This window comes from Stigmatopora nigra, chromosome 9 (assembly GCF_051989575.1).
Source record: "Stigmatopora nigra isolate UIUO_SnigA chromosome 9, RoL_Snig_1.1, whole genome shotgun sequence".
Taxonomy (NCBI): domain Eukaryota; kingdom Metazoa; phylum Chordata; class Actinopteri; order Syngnathiformes; family Syngnathidae; genus Stigmatopora; species Stigmatopora nigra.
This window is the reverse complement of record NC_135516.1, coordinates 3,674,045-3,696,753: the sequence shown is the minus strand read 5'-3', so window position 1 is coordinate 3,696,753 and position 22,709 is coordinate 3,674,045. Positions and strand designations below refer to the sequence as shown.

The 22,709-nt window shown below is 39.2% G+C and overlaps 1 protein-coding gene across 1 annotated transcript; it reads right to left on the bottom strand.

The window, feature by feature from the left end:
- Positions 1-304: 304 nt before the first annotated feature.
- Positions 305-21,312, bottom strand: rab2a (RAB2A, member RAS oncogene family). Its single transcript, XM_077724436.1, has 8 exons — positions 21,098-21,312; positions 16,647-16,718; positions 14,930-14,997; positions 10,477-10,559; positions 9,708-9,800; positions 8,006-8,117; positions 4,511-4,579; positions 305-1,141 (listed from the first exon to the last, which is right to left on the bottom strand). The coding sequence occupies exons 1-8, from the start codon at positions 21,141-21,143 to the stop codon at positions 1,046-1,048; spliced, it is 639 nt and encodes a 212-aa protein (XP_077580562.1). The 5' UTR covers positions 21,144-21,312; the 3' UTR covers positions 305-1,045.
- Positions 21,313-22,709: the final 1,397 nt, after the last annotated feature.

The following is a 22,709-nucleotide window of genomic DNA, read 5'->3' as shown; positions in this document are numbered from 1 at the left end:
GAAGTTGCTAGTTGGTCCAGAATGCTTATTTTCTGTTTTTTATTATTCTAATAAAGGCCTGGTGAAGACTCCAACTTACCAAGTATCAGTTTTTAACAGCCAAAGAAGCTACAAAAATCTAAAGATCCATATATACACAGAATAGCGGCTGATAAATACAGTTAACAAAAAATCCAATAATTTCTTTTTTTTCCCTTCTAATTCATAACTTCATTATGGCTGCCACTTCTCTCCACATCCTTTAGATATTTCTTTAACTTTTTTTAATAGTTCTACTGTTCCAAAAGGACTCATTCTCACACTCGACAGTTTGGTCTTTTATTCTCTCCCCAGGACAGTTTAAAACAGCCACACAATTGTTTAGTGTTCATTAAATACATTTCACCTGCAAGTTGACATCGAGAGACAAAGATAAGGGGGGGCTGTTTTATGAGCGGCGGGTAGTGACTAAAAAGACTGACTTCATTGGAATGCCTATATCATCCCTATACACGCAGGAACTACATGTACAAACATGCCTTGCTACCAAGGAGCTGTGTTGTTTTCTTTAAAAACATGAAGATGTGTGTATATGCATGTATATGTATAGGCAACACTTGGTATATGATTCCATACAGCCGTTCAGGTTGTATTTCCTGTCCTCTACTCAAAAGGACTGTCAATAGGGGGACAAATTATTTTCTACCATGAGCAAGCTAAACATCTGCATGATCCCAATTTTAAAACGAATCCATTTAAAACCATTGCGTTTTCCCCAAGGAAAAAGTGAAATTCAAAATTTAGTGAGGCAGAGTTGACACCATTCATTTAAAGGTTGAGCTCATGGGATGCTGCCATGAGACCCTCAAGTATTATTTAATTTAGCAAAAAATGGTCTGAGAGAAAGAACAAAGCAAGGAAGTACGACAGGGGATGGATGGATGACAGGATGGAGAGAGAGAAAGGGTAACAAACTGTTACTGAGCCTGCACAGTTCAGCAGAAACGCAATGGGATGGGTGTAGAGGAATTAAAGGGGGAGGATGAAGCGGTCTGTTTTGAGGCCTTCAGCAGCAGCCACCTCCGGCTTGTTGGCCTCCCTGGCTACCGGGCAATGTGGAGTTGGTGGTGGGGTGCTGAGGTCCAATCTTAATACCGTTAGCCTGAAGAGAAACAGCAAAAATGGAAAATAAAATCACACCAATATTTTACATGTATGAAATGATGACCCTTTTAGAAAAGTAATATAGATGATTCATTCATTTTCTGCAGTACTCAAGCATCATATCCTGCCTGTTTTTGGAACGTGGGAGGAAACCCGAGTAGCCGAGGAACAACCCACGCTAGGCCGAGAGAACATTCAATCTCCACACATCAAGGACCAACCTGGGTTCGAACCCTCAACCCCAGAACTGTTAGGCCAATGCGCTAACCACTACCTCACTGGTCCGCCCCTAATCAAGATGAGAATATTGCAATTGTTCTGAAATCTGCATCAAATTGACACGAACGTGGCCCTGTTACATACCTCTCAAACTGGGCCAATTGCTCCCCTTATTAATGATTGCAATTCCACTCATCAAGTGATAATAAACCATACAAATGCAACGCGTCACATTTACTCATGTAGGGCTGAGTCTAAAACGTAATTCTAACATTTTCCCCAAAGTGGACGTGGGGTGCCTAATCAGTCGCTGACAGCTAGGCTGACTGGTTACATTGCTTGCTGACGCACTATATTTATAGAGTGAAAAAGCAGATGTGACTGTCGCACGTGGGCATATGCTGAAAGCATGGCAATATTAGCAATCGACAATGACGTTTTCGTCTGCTATCAGTAGGCGAGAAGATTCGGGTTACGTAAAATGTTTTTTTTTACCAAAAACTCCCGTACAAAAGTAATTATATGGCGAACACAATTTGAAATGATCCAAAAACCTATAAAACAAGGGTATTAATTGACAGGTATGTTGTTAGCAGTGACTTAGCTCATAAAGGGGTGGTGAAAACAGGTTAGATGGCAACAATTCATGTTTACCAAGTGACTTGTTTCTCACCAAAATTAAAAAGCTGGTACAAACAATAAAATAAGGAAGTGGCTTCCACTAATAATGTCAAATCAAGAAAGCTAATTAGCCCCAAGATTGGCATACCTCCCAGTTTTCACTTGTATATATATATATATATATATATATATATATATATATATATATATATATATATATATATGCTCATGTGCTCAAAATAAAAAACACGTGAGCATTTCAGAAAAAAAAGAATATCGAATGAGTGTGTCAATGCTTTTAAGGTGAGATTAACATAACACAGTGACTGCCTGGTCTCCGCTTAGATCACGGCATAGAGGGACCAACAGGTGCTCGAGAGGAAACACAAGCTCTCAAGGATACTATGAGAAATGAATGGCACTAAAAAAAAAGACAGCCTTAGAAAGCGAGAGGCAGGTGGGTGGACAGCCAAGAGACACAATTCTTTTATGTGTCTCTCTCATCTGCTCAATTGAAGGCTCCCCTCCACCTCCTCCATTAAAGTGGCGACGGTCTCTCTGTGTGTGGCTGGCTCACTCGATCCTTCTGTATATATTTATCTCCCTTTTTCACAGCGTAACTCACCCGCCTACATTCGGTAGCAGTCGTGCCTCTGGGAAACACTGTATATGCCTTTAAATCACGTTTATTGAGCTAAAGCCATGTGTGTGTGAGTGCTTTCTCGTTGAGGCTGCCAACATTTCTGGTGGGGCTTCCCTCACACACATTCTCTCTCTTCCTCCCCTCTCAGGCAGTCAGCTGATGTGGTTTGGCCGGCTGGCCTGCCTTCATTCCATCTTGCTGTTCCTAACAAAACCACTCATGGCTGGCTAACTGACTAACACTTAGACTTGCTGGTTGGCTGGTCCAGGCAATGTGGACACGAGTGAGGACTGGCACACAATTGGTGTTTAGATACAACACGTTCTGCCTATGTTAATAGGGACATTGACAAAGGTTCTTTGGCAAGTAGATTGTGAAACAGGACACTGAGCCAATTGCCTGAGAATAAATCGTATCATTTAGTAACAGACATACAGGATTCGACGTGAATTGGATATTGCTGAAAGCCAGTGTGATGATTGCTTAACTCCTCATCAAACAATGTTACACAACAACAATGAGGTTTAGGATACTGCATGACTGAACATTGGGAACTAGTTGAAACAACAGCGCCTCAGATGCTGCTGTGCCGGGCCATATTTTTTGGGGCGCTTCTTTAAAATTAATGATATTTCCATTAATCTTTCTGGAAAAAGACGATTTCAGATATGTTTTCCAGCGTGACCGGACGTTTGGTCGCTGGTCTTTTGGTCGACGCTCTGTTGGTCCCTGTTGGTCTCCGGTCTTTTGGTCGTCGTTAGGATTAGGCTTTAATATCTAAGTACATTTGACAACCCTAACCCTAACGGCGACCAAAAGACCGGCTACCAATGGGGACCAAAAGAGCAGCAACTAAAAGACCAGCAACCAAAACACCAGCGACCAAACGTCCGAGCACCGTTTTCCAGGGGTGTAACAGAACACTAAAATGTCATCTTTGTTTGGTTTTTAAAGTATTGGTTGATTCATTTTCGGTGCAAAAAAGGCAGAAATACTTGCAACACTTATTTTAAATATAATGTAAACAATACAATTCAATAAAATGAATAAAAGTGCCCCCTTTGGGTGATATTTCCAGTAAATTTCACTCTCCACATATTTGTTATAGCTGTAAAATCTAGATGACTTCTTTAGACTCCTGAATGTCCAACACTTAAATCGGTTTCCTATGCAGCACACAGTACGCTTGTGGTCCGAATCAAACATGCAAAATGAAACGTTTCAATTGACCCATGCAATTTTAGAATATGCTCAGGGAACAAATTATACTTAAGATCCAAGGCCCCTCTTTACAGTAAATCAGTAAAATTACTGTGGTCTGACTACTATTTGCATCGACAAATGATAGGGAAATGTAGCAAAACTAAAATTGGAGAGAAATGGAGTACCCCACAGGTGGTTAAACCGATAACATTGAGGAATAATTTTAGCCACTATCCTGTTGTAGTACATGAAAGGTTGCCAAGTTATTTTCGCACACAATTTTCATATATTCTTGGATTACACATCCAAATTTCTGTCTGGAAAACTTTTCCACAATAAAGATAGGCATCTGCCCGACTAGATAATGGAAAACTGGCTCAGTGGCTGGCTGTTTTCATTTTCTTATGAATGACTGAGACCTTGTATGGTATGAGAAATATGTGAGAATGAAAACTGCTTAAGACTAGAGAAGGAAATATCCAGTATTTTGTGACCAAAATGGGAAAGATGAGCAGGGGAGAGACAAATAAATATGGACTTATACTATGTAGTAAGTACTAAAGGCAGATATAAAAATAAGTTGCATTCAAGGGTACTTGTCAACACAAAAACATACAATCTCAACAGGCAAGAGAAAACTCATTGGAAACGAAAAAAAACGGGGGAGAGTGGGTGTCTCACCTCATTGTTGATATCAAAAACACCCTCCTGGATCTTCTCATAAATCTCCTTGGCTGTGTTGATGAAAGCCTGAAATGAAGACAGAAGACAAGATATTCAACCATTTCTTAGAGTTTAATGACTTTTGACATGGGGATAGGTCCATTATTAAAATGTATTTAACACCCAATAATATCAACCATTTCTTTGTAAACTTTGTCATATTAGAATTCTAGAAATCTAAAGTCACTCTGGTTACTTTGTTACGGTGTGCTCCTCCATTCACATGAACTGCAAATAAGGGCTTAGACCTGTTTTGCCAAATGCCTAAGTATGTTGCAACTATCCTATTGTTTAATGAACTTAGGAACATTAGCGTGAAGTAATTTGTAACACTGCTTTACAAAAGGTGTGTCAAATGGTGATATTTAGAAATTAGACATGTGACCCTTGGCAGGTTGATACATGTTGAACAAATGTAATATGGTACATTTTATTATTGAAAGGCTTATTATGCGACATCTCTATATTTGGTGTTTCTATTTTGTCCAGGTAGTCTTACAGCAGGCTAAAGTAGGATACATGGACCTGATGATCAGTATAAATTTCTCCATTAAATCTCTCTAAATAATAATCTTATGGTGTAAGTTTTGAGAAGACTTATTTTTTTCGGTTATGGCTGCATGGGGGGGAATGTGATTCCTGTCACAAATGCTTTATAGCAGTGGTCTCCAAACTATTCCATAAAGGGCTGCAGCGGGTTTTCATCCCAACCAGTAAAGAGGACACCTTTTCACCAATCTGGTGTCCTACATGTGCAATCAGTTGATTGCAGTCAGGTGCTTCTTGTTTTCTGCTGAAATCTTATTGGTCAAACTGTCTGTGCTGGATCGGTTGGAACAAAAACCAGCACTCACACCGGTCCTCAAAGACCGATTTGGGGACCCCTGCTTTATGGTCTGGAAAACATTAATTGGCTCTGGTAATGATTGAGTCCTGATATAATGGTATTCCCGTCTATCACAATACAAATAGTGATGCAATGTACTTAAAATGTACAGTTTAAAAAAGTCATGGAATAGTGCAACATTGATGATTGCTTGGGCCCCAAATGGGCTAATAAGAGACGCTGTTCTGCAATGTTGCACTTTACTACCAACTGACTTTTGCACACGGCTAGCACACACTGCCCCCATTGCTGATAATGCCACATTCTTATGAAATTTTCCATGCGGGGAAAGAAATTTAACCTGATTCATGACTATTCAGCTAGTGGAGGGATGCACATAGTGAATGGGTGGGAATCAAGATGACAAAACCCCCAAGTGTCCCAAAAATGAAACCCGTTTCATTGGTTTTGATTTGATGTTCTTATTCTATACAAAAGGTAAGAATCTGTACCACATACATCAACGAGATTCAAACAATATATACACATACAATTTACTATACTGATATACTTTAAATGTGACATAAATTGCTAATTTTTGAACAAAAAATAAATGAATGAACCAGGTTTTACAAACATAGGGTGATTACAATATTACCCTAGTTTCAAGTTATCTCAATTGTGAGTGCGACAGGGACCAAAGATTTTTGGACCAATGTCAAAATGGAAGCAGAAAACATAGGGGAATGACTGACTAAATGTTAAAATGAGTGCATCTAAAAGTGGCTTTAGATGGAGTCGAAGGTGGTATGGTAGTATATTAAAATGATCTCATAATCTTCTATTTGGCACCCTATTAAAATAGTCTAAAGTGTCCATGGGGTGCTCTGGTGCACTCATGTTCACTTCTGGCCTCTTTACTTGCATTGATTCATTCCCATGTCTATTTAGGATGCATTGTGAATATGGACTGAAGAAGGAACAAGAGGTTAGGAGTCAGGAGGAATTTGTGAGAGGAACTGAGAATGAAAAAAAGAGGAGCAGCAGTCAAGAGGAAAAAGGGAAATATGACAAGGAAAGGGGAAATTGACAAAGATGAATAGAGGATTCTTACAGAAATGTATTTTCTATCATCAACCTAGAGAACCTTCAATGATTGGCTGCTCGGGGTTGGGCAGAGTGGAAGACATGAATATGTATGAACTTTAACTGGCTGATATACTGCTGAGAAAGAGGGTGATGGCAACAAGGGAGAAAGGGGGTGGAGGAGACCAAGACATGAATGGAGGGAAGGACAGGGCGAAGGCGGGGGTGGCTTGACGCCGGGAGGGCGGTGGTGGGGGGTTGGGGGGTGGATGGTATGAGTGAGGGGGAGGGGATAAAGAGGAAATGATGGACGTCGGGGGAAGAGGAGGAATGGAGCGAGTGCAGATGAAGGGAGCTGAGAAGAGGAGAGGTATCAGGAGGATTCAGAGGACACTAATGAGACAAATTAATCATACCACACACACAAGCACACATGCACACTCCTCCTCCTCCTCATTTTAACCCCTGAGAGCCCTAGTCGACTGTATGTGTCTACGCGGGGGTGTCCGAGCGCATGCGTGCTAGGAGAAATGGGTTAAAGAGGGGGGAAAAATCAATGTAAACACACAGACAAGCCTGAGGACAGAATGCTATGGAGTGTATAGGATGGGATTATTTATGTGATTGGATAAGTGAGGAGAGTCCCAGGAGACAACACTGCATTCATCATCGACAACACTAGGGATGTGTCCATGAGCTAAAGAGGACAGCCACTCATCCTCGACATTTCAAGTCAGCGTGAATAACTTTGAATTCTAGAGGATTATTATTAAGAATCATATTTTCTGTTTTGCCATTAATAAAGATCGTGCTGATCCGTCAAGAATCCAGCAGCTTGAGTTAATGTAATAAATCATCTGCAGCATCATGGGAACGATGCAAGTGCATGTAAAATAGACGAAAGGTGTCAGAGAGAAGATAAAAAAAGGGGGGGGAAAAGGAAAATTGCAAAGAGGCAGGGATCGTAAAATAATTTTTGGCCTCTACTGCTTCAGTCATTTTGTGCTGTTTATCCTTTTAGATTCAAATATTTGCTTTGATATTGGCAAATATTTGAAGTGCTAATGATCACTAAATAGAATAGACAAAATGATATACGCATTTATCATGGTTTCAAGACAGTGAAGGGAAAAGAGTTCAATGGATTGCTTGCAGTGATATAACAGAGTGGTTTTGAAATGGGCTATTTCTTCAGTAGAATTAATTTGCATGTTTTCAAATTAAAGAAGTCGTTTACATAGCACCCTTTTCAAGTATTACAATGTGTCTTCAGGTCTATTCATTGCCACGCAATTGTATTGTGGGTACATAAAAATTGAGGTTTATTTGAAGAAAGGTTTGAAATCTAATGCTTTAAAAGAGACGTTACAATTAGTAATTCATATGCACGTGTGTAGTTTATATACTTACTGGCTTCAACTGATCTGCTATGTACATTTAAATGTTTCAGTGTTCTACATGCACCATTGGAGGAAATTAGAACTTCAGGACAAGGATGATATTTAAATGACATTTTCTTGTTTGCAAGTGTGTATTATTACCTCCTCTACATTTGAGGCCGTCTTAGCTGAGGTTTCCATAAATATGAGGCCATGTTCTCTGGCAAATGCTTCCCCTTCCTCTTTCTTTACCTCTCTCCGTGACTCCAAGTCACTGAAATGCAAAAACACATAATGGAGTAATAAACCATTTTAAATGAGGAAGTAACCACAGTTAACGGAGCACTCTGTAAGATTTGCACTTCAAATATTCAATGGCTCTAATATAGACTTGATCAAAATCCCAGACCAGTTAAAAAAGAAATCCTAGAAATTACCTTTTGCCCATTTGGATCTTAATGAGGTTTTAAGTATAGCTACAATGAGTGACTAAAAGCACTTTGAAAAAGTAATTTATCGAAAACAACAAGTAAATTGAAAATGGCTTTTAATAGCTGATCAAAAAGACTATCGCTAAAAAAAAACCCTCCAAAACTTTAAATAAATAAATAAATAACATCTCAGTTGAATACCAAAATTAGTTGCGCCACTGTTCTGTTTAAAAAATGTTTCGGAATGTGTAATGTGAGTGTTTCCAGGGGCTTTGGAAACATTACTCCAAGTGATGAAGATGGCTTCCCAAAGGGCATCTACTTTCTGGAAATGATGGCCCTTTTTATAGAGTTCCCTTGCTATCCATCCTTAGATGTTCTCCAATGGATTTAAATCGGTGGAACATGCAGCATAATCTAAAAGAGTGACTCTATCATCTCTTAAGAAGTTCTTGGTTAAGCAAACACTGAACTAAAGCTGTCAAGTTGAAAATCCCAGACGCGACACCTGTGCTTCCACACAGACGAGGGCCATCAGTCCTGAAGGACGCAACATCTGCACATAACCACCAGCCATATGATGACCCTCCACTCCCCTGAAGTGCCAAAATTTCACTGAGTGAAGAAGCACTCCAGATCATGCCAGATAGAAAAGTTGGATCTCCTTGCCATGCCAGTAATACAATCTGGACTGCCAAGGATAAAGTTTTTTTTTCCTCATCAGAGAATATTTCCCTCCCCACCTATCAATGTCCCATGTTTGATCCCATCTGGCAAAGTCCACAGAGACAGTTTCATGGCATTAAAGAAGACGGGATCTTTGAATACAGGTTTGGTTTTGATTGAAATGCAACATCAACCTGAAGGGAGAATGCATGGAGAGCTTGCAATATTTCGATCCTATTTACAGTACCACTTTTGGCCACCAAGCTATCTCAACGTTGCTTTGAGGAGCACAGTTCGCATTGAGCACAATGTCTGTGAATTTCCTTTAGTCTATCCAGTAACAAACATGAATCTGATTTTGACATAAAGTTACACATTCTGACAGCCATCACATCTAAAGGCAGCACTGTGACAAACTGATATTTGTTAAAGGTTATTTTTAATATTAAAACAAATCAAGTGTTGTCCTAAACCACCACTAAAATATAGTTAGAAAAAAAGGCTTCATTTTGACATGTATCTATCTTACATAACACCACATTACTTAACCTGTAGGTACAAAGTGAGTCAATACTGTTGAGAAACCATGTATTACATTTGAACTGATTTTTTCTTATCTTGTATTGTCTGCAATACATTTAACGTGGGGCGGAGGTAGGAAGTCTTTGTGATTACACATTTTCTAACCAACCTTTCCTTTACAAGCAAATGCACCTGGTACCCGAGGTTCATAGCTACTGTATTTTTTGGAAAATAAAGGAACAAACCTCTTGTTTCCAATAAGCATTATGACCATATTTGAGTTGGAATGTTGGCGAGCATCCTCTAACCAAGTCGTCAAGTGGTTAAAGGTGTCCCTCCTAGAAATTAAGGGAAAAAAATATAAATATATTATTTATGGCTTGATCAAAAGAATACACGAGGTGAGTCAGTGCTAAAATGCTAACGATATTTGAGTATTATTTAGATGGAGTGGTTAGAAAATACACTTTCCTTCTAACATCTCATTATTTATAAGATACTAAAGAGTCACATAAAATGAACATAGTCCCTTAGTTGCAAATGACACATGTTACACACACAATAACCACATTTTTGATAGATTCATTGATATAGCACAAAAATGCACGGCATCTAAAGTTCATATTTTATACATAAAGGAACTCTAACTTACCAAAATGTAACCATTGGAGTTATAAATTGGAAAATGTTTCTTGTGGTAATTGAAAAACGAAAACATGCTATACTTTGCATAAAGAAACAACATTAAAGTAAAACCCAAATATTTGCGTTAAAGAATTGAGCTGCAAATTTACTCATTTGCACCCTGTTGAATTGAAAATTGTCTTGCGACCAGACATTATTGTGATACATTTTGTATTGCAGAAACTTCTAGACAGTAAACCTACATGGCAAAATACTTTGGGTACTCTTGATTTCATACATTCCAAAAATATAATTGGTAACGTGAACAACTTGTTTCTCAACACGCTTTAACCTTTATAGTGCAGTAGCGAGTTTGTGATTGTCTAGTACCTTGTGATGTCGTAGACGAGGAGTGCTCCTGCTGCTCCTCTGTAGTAAGATCTAGTGATGGACCGGAATGACTCTTGACCAGCCTAAACAGAAACGAATATAATGATGAAAAGAAATTGAATTTTAAATAATTTAAGTGGTTCGACACTACAGTTTCAACAATTGATAAATGGAAAACTATTTAATCATTCAGTAATTGAATTGCAACTAAAATTACCCAAATGTTGATTTCAGTCCCTCAACTGTAAATAAACTTAGTCAAACTTTAAAGCAGAACGCTTCTCAATGGGTTGAATAGATGATATTGGTCATCATGTGCTTTTTCTTTAGAAAATTATTAATACAGTTCCATAGTCTCGAAAATATTGAGGTTCAAAAAATAAGATAAGCAAAACCAATTAATAGAAAACGGAGAACACAATCATGTTTTTCTGAATTAAAGCATTTTTTTAAATCAATTTGTTCTGTTAATCATCAGAATAATCAACTAACAATATTTGATAGTGAACCCCTTCCTAACAAATGACAAAGGAATAATGGTGTACGATACTGCATATTTTGCCAATAATCGGGCCAAGGAACTATAGGGTCAGAATTGCCGATACACAGAATACAGATATTACTTAATTGATACGGTTGATGTCTCATTGAATAGCAAAATTTCCCTTTTCATGGGCTTCACATGTTTCTTTGGTGATTGATTTATAGCTTGTAATAATAAGAATAATATTATGCCCGTAGGGAGAAATGGTCATCAACAGTCCTATCATTAAATGCGACAGTTATGTAAATGTCCTTAAAAAACTGTTAATGTGAAAAATTGGTGATTTTAAGGCAACTAGATAATAGAACCCTGATTCCCCAAGAGCACTCTAGCTCCGGGATTTCGAAGAGTTTGGGAGAAGGCAGGACAGAGACGCATCTATAGCAGGATACAATGGAGTCCTCTCTAACTTGCTCCTTCTATCTTTCACAATTTCTCTCATTCTCTCAAAGCATTTGGTAACAAAGAAAACAACCCTCCAGTTCTCCATACATAAGCTATAAGGATATTTGCATGAGCTTGTAGTGATGTAAACATTTTGGCATATAGGACAGCTCACCATTTAATGTTCATTCACAGGTCTATTCTTCCTGTTTTCATTGTCTCATCTTCACTGTTTGTTCCTTCCATTATTCATCGTTCCATTCTCTCTTTAACTACACCCCCAATGGCTGAACTCCCTGGAAAGCATTCCTACACCCCCCACCATATCTATTCATTCCTTGTCTCCATCCAGTGTAAAATCACAATGTTGCCTATGTCTCATCTGGGCCTCAGACACAAACAAAATGCGCTCTGTGCCAGCAGCTGCAGATCGTCTCTACAAGCTCGGTTGTTGAACCAAACATCCAGGAAGTGTGTGAATCACTCGACCAGTCATCTAACTTTGTCAACCAGTCTGGTGGCGGATCATGCAATCAGTCATCATGTCAAAGTACTAATGAGTCGACCTAAAGAAAAAAAAGCCTGTTGTTCTGGCAACCCAGGGAATCAGAAAATTTGTACTGCTGAAAAATATATTGTTAATGGTGATATTATATGTCCAAAAAAGCCAGCAGACGTTTTATCGTTGCAATCATACATCACATGAACATCAGGTAACATGTTCAAACTAGTGAGCCAGAAGGAGAATGAGATCTGTCATCATTAACAGAAAAATCCCTGCTCGTCTCATTTGCTGCATTTTACAGCAGTGTTCTACCTCACTCTGCTGGTGAAATACTTTACTGCATTTTGCACACTTCCAAATTCAGTCACACAATTATTTAGAAGCACGACTACGAATGAATAAAATCAACACAAACACGAAGACATATACAGTTGTGGTCAAAAGTGTACATACACTTGTGAAGAACATAATATCATCTATTGAGATATTTCTACAACTAGGATTTTTCAAAGCCATTTCAAAGCAGCTGCAAGTTCCAAGAGCAACAGTGCAAACAATTGTTTGTAAGTATAAAGTGCATGGCACTGTTTTGTCACTGCCACGATCAGGAAGAAAACGCAAGCCATCACCTGCTGCTGAGAGAAAATTGATCAGGAGGGTGAAGATTCAACCGAGAATCACCAAAAAGCAGATCTGCCAAGAATTAGAAGTTGAAGGAACACAGGTGTCAGTGTCCACAGTCAAGCGTGTTTTGCATCTGCATGGACTGAGAGGCTGCCGAGCAAGAAGGAAGCCCTTGCTCCAAAAGCGGCACCTTAAGGCTCGACTGAAGTTTGCTGCTGATAAAATGGACAAAGATAAGACGTTCTGGATGAAAGTTCTGTGGTCAGACGAAACAAAAATCAAGCTGTTTGGCCACAATGCCCAGCATTATGTTTGGAGGAGGAAAGGTGAGACATTTTTGCCATTCAGAGTTGGAACTGTTGGTTGGCTTTGGATCTTTGTCATACTGCATGCTCCAAGAGTGCGGGAGTTTGAGCGCACAATCTAAGGGCCCGAATGTTCTCCTTCAAAAGTTGCTGTTAGACAGTAGAATCAATTCTTCCATCATGTGTGATAAATATGCAAAAACACAGAAATTAGGAAGGGGGCAATACTTTTTCACGGCCTACATACTGTGATCCTTCACCACTTTGCGGGTTCTGTACATCGCGGTTTTCTATCTTGGGTATAAAAAAAGTTCATAAAAATGTCAAAATCCACGCTGAAACTAACAAGCGGAAGTCAGAAGATGAAAAATAGCAGATGTTAGGGCACCGCTTCTTCTTTGGCGCTGAAATGGGTGGCACTCAACACAGAAGTAGGAAAACTTCACCATAGAAGAATGATGCATCGATAATACATACAGCGTCATGCCTTTTCTTTGGATTACATTACATACATTTCGAATCATGCAGACTAAAGCGAGCTTCTTCCAGCATTGTATGGATTTTGAATTGGCGTTGAAAATACCTCTTAAACGTCCTGCTTTGTGTCAGAATTTGTGTTGAAACTTGCAAGCGGAAGACAGGAGATGCAAAATGGCGGAATTCAGGTAAATGGGAGTTTTCGTCCAAGTCATTATACTTGTTTAATGACAATAAATGCATTCAATTTAATTCAAGTCCTCCTGCCCAGTGCAGCAGGAGAATGGCACCCCCTTTTCAGCGAGGTACAGTTTCGCGTTCGAGATGAAACAGTTTAAGAAACCAGTCATTTGTGAAGGGTTTCATGATCCAAGCTTTCCTGTTGCTCATCTAGTAGACAGGTAGCAAGGTTTTGTTCTTGATTTTTTAAAGCATGAGGACGGAGGGTCAAACTTGTAGATCAAGACTGGCTTTACCATGAAGCCAGCAGCATTCCCACACATGATGTTCGGCACGTTCACTTCATCTTTGTCATACTGCATGCTCCAAGAGCATCCTCCGCTCTCCCACTTCCTCCACAGAGTCCAAAGGACAGCCCAGAACAGAGTTGGCCCCCCTGACCAGCTTATTCAGCCTGTTCCTGTCCCTCTCCGTGCTCCCGCATCCCCAACAGACCACTGCATAAAACACTGTAGATGCCACCTCAGTGTCGTAGAAAGTCCTCAGCAGTTTCCTGCACACTCCATAGGACCATAGACATATAAACCTCTATTCTTTTCCGTCCAACCAAGCGGGAGCTAAGAGAATTGAGCAGATGGAAGGCGGTGGTAGCCGGCAAGTAGCGGATTCTGTTGTTTTGATCCAAACATTTTACTGAAGATCCCTTTCACCAAGTGACAAATGATGAGTGGCTAAGGAATTGGGTTGTTTTGTGCAGTAAAATCTCAGGTGATTCGGGATTTAATTCTTCCTCTGACCTACTATCAAGTTCGTATTCCAACACGTCGCAAGATAAACACGAGTGCACTCTTTCTTCTGAGTCATACATACGGCCCTCTGCCGGATTCTGTCCTCCCATTGGGCCATTGGTGAGCTGAACCACAACATTACACAACTTTTTTTGACAATTTCAATAGTTATAGGTCTGTGTGTTTTATTTTTGACAGGATGATATGATTTAATTAATATGTACCATATTTATTGGAGTGTAATTGGCAAAATTTAGGGATTTCAAATTGTAAATTCGATTTGAGAATTGTGTTCATATTGATAGTAGTTTGTTTTACCGGGTTTCCGTACCAAATGTTGCAAATAAATGTTTGTCATGGTGACATGTGTTCAGCATTTGCCAGTTACCAGTAATGGTGCAATTCTTGTGTGAGCTGTGAAAAACTAAGAAATTAAAAAAAAAATGTATGCCAACTTTTAGTCACAAATTATGGTTGCGCATTATACTCAGGTGCGCATTATGCCTGAATAAATATGGTAAAACTCCATGAAAAAAGACTTTAAATTGATAGTATTAGTACAATATTAACACTTGAATGAGTACAAATCCATTTAGTAATTCACATGAAATAAATTAAAAGAAGAAAAAATATATATGCACGTTACCGTATCCCAGATCTGCAGTTTGATCTGTTTGCCATCTATAGTGATCATCCTTGCTCCAAACTCTACACCTGAATTTGGGAGAGAAAGTATAAGAGATTTAAATTTTAAAATGTTCACCAAAAAATTCCATGAGTTTAGATTTCTGTGTAGCCTCAATTAACAAAAAGCAGCTTTAAAAATAAATAAAAAAACAGATGTCAGACACTTTCTCAGTTCACAGTGATAGTTGGCAAGGAGAAAGTTGAGTTTCTCTCATACAGTATGAATAGTTACTGTTTAGCACACTTCTGCATTTGAGAATTAAAATCATTTCACTGACTTTTTTATTGTTCAAATTTTAACACTGCAGACTTCAGTATGTCCTTCTCAAATAAGAATAAGCAGACAGCTCAATCAAAGACTCGTAACCGAGAACTGGCTGCTAAGCTATTAACAGTGGTACTTCAACCTACGGGAGACAAAGTTGGAAACCTTCACGTGGTGTCTCCTGAGAGGCCGCTCGCTGCGGCCTGCGAATTCCAACAAATACCACTCAGAGCTGCCAACAAGGACCGTGGCACCCTACGTTTTTCATCCAGCCGGAGACATCTGACTGCCCCTCACCTCCGACTACCCCCCGGATGAAATAATCCGCGTTCCAGTGGCAGCTCTAGTGCTATCTGAGGGCAATCCTCAGGCGCTTGTAGTGCAACAACAACAACTTCAACCTACGATCAGCTCATGGTACGACATGACGAAAATTTCGATCGAATTATTCGCCCGCGATACGATCAAAATTTCGAGATGCAACCAAGACAGGTGGCCATGACATGAGAGGCTGTTTATCATTGTAGCGGACTGCCTTTTTTGCCGCATCTCTTTTGTCTAAACAGAGATCTACGAGCACTGAACGATTTATTCAGACGAGTTTCGACCAGGAAACGCACAACGCACATGCGCGGGCAAAAAGAGGGCTTTCTGGGTAATGAAGTATACTTGTGCACACAACACCGCCCAATTTTAGTTATACTAAACACATTTTATTACTATTAAACCACTAGTTATGTCTTACTTAGTTAATAGATGGCAAATTAGAAGAAATAAAATATTTTTTTCCAATCCAATATCCTGTTTATGGTGTTTTTTTCAGAGGGTTGGAACAAATGAATTTGTTTTGAGTTCATTTCAATGGGAAACGTCCGCCCGAGTTACGAAAAGCTCGACATACGATCTCAGTCCCGGAATGGATTAAGATCGTATGTCGAGGTACCACTGTGGATGCTGGGTATTTTCATATGCTCCATATATGCAAAGGCAGGATTAAGTTTAGTTTGTTTCAATGAAAAAGGTTAACTTGTTTAAAAATGTGATGTAAAATTTCTTAAAATAAATCAGGTATTTTGCTAAAGCCATGAGAGCTAATAATTCATAAGATATGTGTTAAGTTCAAAAGTTCAACATCTATACTATACAGTACAGCTGACAAAAATCAGGGGGTAAAAAGTAAAAATCTCATTCCCTCCATTTTAAAAAGAAACACTTCATGACTGGAATCTGGAAAAAGCACAATAAATATCTTCTTTCCAGTGTTAAATAATAACCTAAAAATCTGTATTGACATGTACTAATCATAATCGAATTTAATTTTGTGCACTGACATCCATTCATACAAGCATACTATATACCGTTTAGGATTACTGATAAATATACAGTATAGTAGAAAAGCACACTGTCTTACCAATGGTAAGGTCGTGAACAGGCTGAAACCGCTTGTCTGTGAACTGTAGTAATAGACAAGATTTTCCAACACCTGAAAAGATAAACGAAAAGAAAGAATTATCATTAACAACAATGTTATATATTATTGAGATCACAAGTTTAGAAAATCTTAAGGAAAAGGCAGCAAAACTAAAATTGGCGCACCCCGTAGTGAAAGGGGACAAATCGCACATAAAATAAACCTACAATAATGGTTTACTCAGTGATTGCTTGCACTGATTAAGAAAGCCATTGATCATCACCAATATTTAATTGTTCATTGTTACATAACCATGTGATGTCAATAATTTAGTGTGCAAGTTATTGAGAGCTTTATTCCAAGTCAGGTAAATCTTCGTCAGATTCGAGAGGTGTCGTCTGGTCAGCAGGAGTTATGCAGGAGGTTTTTGGCGCACAAGGGACATTGTGTTGGGGAGATCTGACAGCGTCAAGTCGATTGCCATTTTCGATGGCTATGACCATGTAGTAATCAATCTCGGGGACACATTATTTCAAACTGTAAGCCATATTCACAATTTCTTGCCAATGTCTCAAAGCACTAAGACCAGGTTATGCATCTTTATTTCTGTGAAGATTTGGAAATTAAACTTCCACTTTGCTCCTTCACACCGTCGAACTGTCTTACCTGACCAAAGAGGACTATTTTTTTTTCTAAGAGCGACGGCGTCTGCTATAAGATCGCCGGGAGCTCGCATTTCAGGAAAAATTTAGCCTCGGCGAGGATCCCGGCCTTCCTGTCCACCCACAGTGTTCTATTTTCGAGGGTGATGGCGTCCGACATAAGGTTGCCCAGGGCTTGATTTTATGAAAAAAATCCACACTCACTGGGGCTCCCAGCCCTCCAGTCCACTCAGAGAACTCTACATTTCCACCATTTTTCTTCTTAGGAGTTGAGTTGAGATATAGTCCATGGAACCACCCGCGATAAGTGAATTTCCGCGAAGTAGGGATTCCCTTTCAAAAATGCTTGATTTGAATTTAATTCCATTTTTTTTAATTATTATTATTTTTTATTTATTTATTTTTTTACCCTCCTGTAAACAGTACACCATATAGAATACGGGTAGAGAGAGTGAAATTCATGTTATAACAAAAAAACTGTAAAATATGTTGTTTCAATGTAATATTTGTATTTTTATTTTATTTTTTCCAAAAAAAATCTGCGAAGCTCTGAGTCCGCAATAGCTGAACCGCGAAGTAGCGAGGGAACACTGTATATTTTATTTGGATGCCTGATATAAAATAGAGTGAAGCTGTGAATGTTGAAGCCACAAAGTGGTGAAGGATGGCAGTGGCCAATCATTCCGGTACCATTCTACCTACAGTTGCATACAAGTTAAAACAACTTTGGCAAAAAAAACTAAAACTTCCGCAATGGAATGAGTTAGCATATTCAGAACCAATTTTTAAAAACTTTAGAAGATTCCATAATACTTGAATGCGAGCAGTATACGTTTGCGCTTATTTTTTGATGGCAGGATGCAATTTTTAATTAGGTATTTTAATATAGCTTGGCGAATTTTTCATTAAGGCTCAATATGAAGAGAAAAGGTGAATCACATTAGAATAATATTGGCAAGATTTTTTTTCTAAAATCGATCAGCTCTACATTAGGATTAATATCTAAATAATTATTAAGAACCGCCTTCTACATAACTGCCAGATTTGGTACAGGTTATTTTAGAGAGCATACCATGGTGATTCTCAGGTTTCTATGGAATAGCTACATTTTGAGATGCAGAATGCTAGACAGGATTGATAAAGGCCAGATGGAAGAGAGTCCCTTAATTTACTAAAGACTTTACTATTATATTAAGATTAAACTACGTTTAAAAAAAAAAAAGTCACATAACACTAGTATCACAAACAATTTGTATTATGGTCAATGTGATTATCACAAAATTCCTAAATCTAACTAAACAAAAATCTGGTTATTACAATCCAAGTATTGCAATTTTCACATATAAATTAACCAAAAAAATCTTAAAATAATAACAATAAATAAATCATACTTGAAAATACCCAAGACCAACCCCTCTGTGTTGTGACATGTTCACATCTTAATTCCAGAGAATTTTGAACTCTTTATTCCTAAGCATACCAGGGAATTTTGGTATAACAAACTGCTTTAGGATGACTACATCCAGTCACTACACCTGCTGTTTATTGTCGTGTATAATATATACAAGAACTTGGCAATTTGTAACAGCACTTTGCTAAGAGAGAAAAATCTCAACCAGCAATGCTTCTTTGTAGTTTTGGAATACTAGTCAAGCTTTTAAAAAGTCAAGTTTATAAAAAAGGTGGCGGCATACTACACTTAAACTACTATCTTTTCTCGCATATAAACTGCACTCGTGTATAAGATGCGCCCTTAAAATTGCCTTAAAATCGTTAACGCCCCCTGAAGAACAAGTTTCACGTCCATTTTCATGGTTTTAATAGGGAGTACAACTGTGTTACCTTGAAAAGAAAATCTTAAAAAAAATCATTGCAAGTGCTATTTCTGAGATACTGTATAAATCAAAAGCACATTATTAGGGTCAATTTCATAAGGACGTTAATATTTCATCCAGTAATGGTTGTTTTCTTATTGGAAAACAGAAAATAACTAACAAATAGTAAAATTATTTTGCCAACATCTACTGGTGAAACAGAGTACAGCAATGCAGCAAGTCTTGTGCAAGTCTAATTTTTTTGGTTAAAAATACAGCTAATGAGAGAAAATACGCTATTTGCCTTTCACTTTTTTAGTGCCATTGACATTGGTGGACATGAATTCAGCGGCTCTTTGCATTCTTCTGCTGTGAATTTCACTCAGTTTGTCCCTCGTATACATCCAGTCTATTTGAAGTGGAAGGGTTGGCAGCAAATTTATTGATGTAGGTATCAAAATTGGCGCCTAATGGGGCAAGTTTTAGGGGAGTATTAGGCAGTATCAGATTTGGACACAAGATTGGATCCACTCCAGTACTTGCGTGCCTTTCGGCTCCTGTAAATCAAACCACTTGCCGAGCATGTCAGCTGAGTGAGACGACTTCTCTTTAGAACCTAATGATAGTAACTCATCTCATCTAGTTTTCTGAACCGCTTTACCCTCACTAGGGTCACGGGAGCTGCTGGAGCCTATCCTAGCTGACTTCGGGCCAGATGCGAGGGACAACCTGAATTGGTGGCCAGCTAATCGCAAGGCACAAGGAGACAAACAACCAGTGTCCAATCAGCCTAATTATGCGTGTCTTTGGAATGTGGGAGGAAACCAGAATACGTACCCGCAGGAAACCCACACAGTTGGACCAATCTGGATTTGAACCCAGAACCCCCACTGTGAAGTCAACGCGCTAACCACTCGTGCCGGGCTGCTCTAATGATAATAACTTAGTATGCCATAATATTTGTAAACAGAGCATTTATTGAGTAGGTACTAGACAGGCTTACTCTGATATAAAAACATTGGAAATGTCATTCACTGGGTGCATTATTTTTACTAGTCTAAACATGTGGATATCAGGAAAATATATTAAAAGACTTAAATTAAAAAAAAGAATTGGAACAGTGAATTTCTTTTTTTGCCAACTTTCCCACTTCAAATGGACTGGTCGTCAACCATTATAAACCGCAGACAACGTGTTAATTGATCCCCCCATAAAATGTATTTATGTATTTTCGATATTTTGGTGTTTTCACGCATTGAGGCAGGAGAAAAAGTCAAATGGCTTGGCTCCTTGTGAGGGCGGGCAGGTGTCCAGATGAAAACATCAATCATTGTTTAAATCACCTAGTACACACTCAGAGAAGTTGACAACAATAATATTTCAAAAGTTAGGAAAAAAATACACTACCCGAGATGTCATAACTCACTTACCTAATACGCAATTAAAATAACCACCGATCTACGCCATTTCGGGGAATATCTGAGCCTTGGTTTTCCACACTGGCCTCCTCCTCCTCCTGGGTTTTATTAATTGGAACCATGACAACGCTGTTGGTTCTTATTTTATGATCTATCCCGAATTTGAGACATGGTTGTTTACTGATGTGATCGTCGCTTGCGTAACATTTGGTTAAACTCTAAATGTTGGCTAGGCAGTTCAGGATGCTAGCTGGCTGCGGCTAACACCCCCACCCCAAGAAGAGGCCCGTATTCTGTCAGTGAACGTAAACAGCTACTGCTACATTTTTATACTTGATGTAGTTGGACTTAGAATTTTGACATTTAATTTACAGTGCTGTTTTCCTATAAGCAACCATGCCCCGGGGTTTAAATCGTTCAAGAGGGAGAACTGTCATCCCACCTCTGCGTCTACTTTTACCACGTCATTGGACATCCAACACTGCGGAAATGGACCGCTAGCCACAGGCTAACAGCTAGCTGCAAGCTAATATCTAGTCTAGCTTGTTGCAGCCTACCTGTGTCTCCGATGATGATGTATTTGAAGAGGTATGCGTATGCCATGGTGGTCGTAATGCGGAGTCAGCTGTCCAGACTATCACACCTTCGTAAACCCCACCGTAAACTGCGTGGAAAAAGCGTGTTAGCCTGTTTTTCTGTATCGGCGTTGAAGAAGGAACAATAAACAGCCAAGAGCCTCAGCCCTACGTCACTCGGCCCACCCTCGCCACGCGACAAAATGTATACTTCACGTGCCTTCGGAAATTACAATTATATCAATTTTGAACAGACTTAAAAAAAAACTAGTAGTCTCACTTGCGACAGCATGAAAAGTTTTTTTTTTTTTAATTCCTCCAGATTGAATATTAAAAAGAACACATTCAATTTACTGAAATACATACAGGTTAAACTCAAACATCAATATTACAATATAGATCACCAAACAAATATGATATTTATATGTTTTATCCAGATGGATGTGTCCATTCTGATAAAAAAACATAGACATGTTATTTGAAAATTGTTTTTACATGCATGAAACTATATTTTCTATAAACGTTTATGCCACTTTATCGTACCTCATCTCATTTTCTCCTCTCATCTCATTTTCTGAACCGCTTTATCCTCATTAGGGTCACGGGGGGTGCTGCAGCCAATCCCAGCTGACACCCTGAATCGGTGGCCAGCCAATCCCAGGGCACAAGGAGACACACAACCATGTACACTCACACCCATGACTAGGGGCAATTTAAAGTGTCCAATCAGCCTACCATGCATGTTTTTGGAATGTGGGAGGAAACTGGAATACCCGGAGGAAACCCACACAGGCCCAGGGAGAACATGCAAACTCCACAAATGGACATGACCTGCAGTTCATCCCAGAACCCCACAGCTCTGAGGCCGACGTGCTAACCACTCGCGCCACCGGGCCGCTAGTCCCTTTTTTACGATTAAATTATTTTACATACTAAGCTTTTCTGTTGAAAAATAGATGCATATATTATGAAAATTAAACATATTCCCTAAGTTAATTTATTATGAAAAAGTGTCAGCAGTGCCAGCAGCCTGCCGTGTTGAGTGGTTAGTACGTCGGCCTCACAACTCTGGGTTCCTGGGATCAAATTCAGGTCAGTCCACCTGTTTGGAGTTTGTATGTTCTACCCGGGCCTGAGTGGGTTTCCACCGGGTACTAAGGTTTCCGCCCACATTTCAAAAACATGCATGGTAGGCTGATTGGACACTCTGAATTGCCCCTAGGTATGGGTGTGAGTATGCATGGTTGTCCATCTCCTTGTGCCCTGCGATTGGCTGGCCATCGATTCAGGGTGTCCACCGCCTCTGGCCCAAAGTCTGCTGAGATAGGCTCCAGGGTGCCCACCAGCTGCCTGTGGTTGTGTGGGCTAGACCCCAGTACGCCCAGCGACACCTCCCGAGGGTAAGCGGTACAGAAAATTAATGAATCAATAATAATAATGAGTTTAACAATGATTTGTTTATCTTTTTGGCGCTTTCAGGCTGTGAAAATCCACTTGTACTTCAAGTGTAATGACAATTTTTACCTGTAGAGAGAAGTAAAGTGCCTTGCTCGGTAAGCTTGTTGAACACCAAATTGTCCCTAGGTATGATGCG

What these genes read in the sequence shown, in the direction of transcription:
- rab2a (XM_077724436.1), bottom strand. Translation starts at nt 21,143, where the DNA reads ATGGCATACGCATACCTCTTCAAATACATCATCATCGGAGACACAG. An exon ending in AACTGCAGATCTGGGATACG is followed by an intron (nt 10,560 to 14,929) that starts GTAACGTGCATA and finishes GTTTCTGTTTAG; the next exon opens with GCTGGTCAAGAGTCATTCCG. An exon ending in TTTTTGATATCAACAATGAG is followed by an intron (nt 1,142 to 4,510) that starts GTGAGACACCCA and finishes GTTTCTCTTCAG; the next exon opens with GCTAACGGTATTAAGATTGG.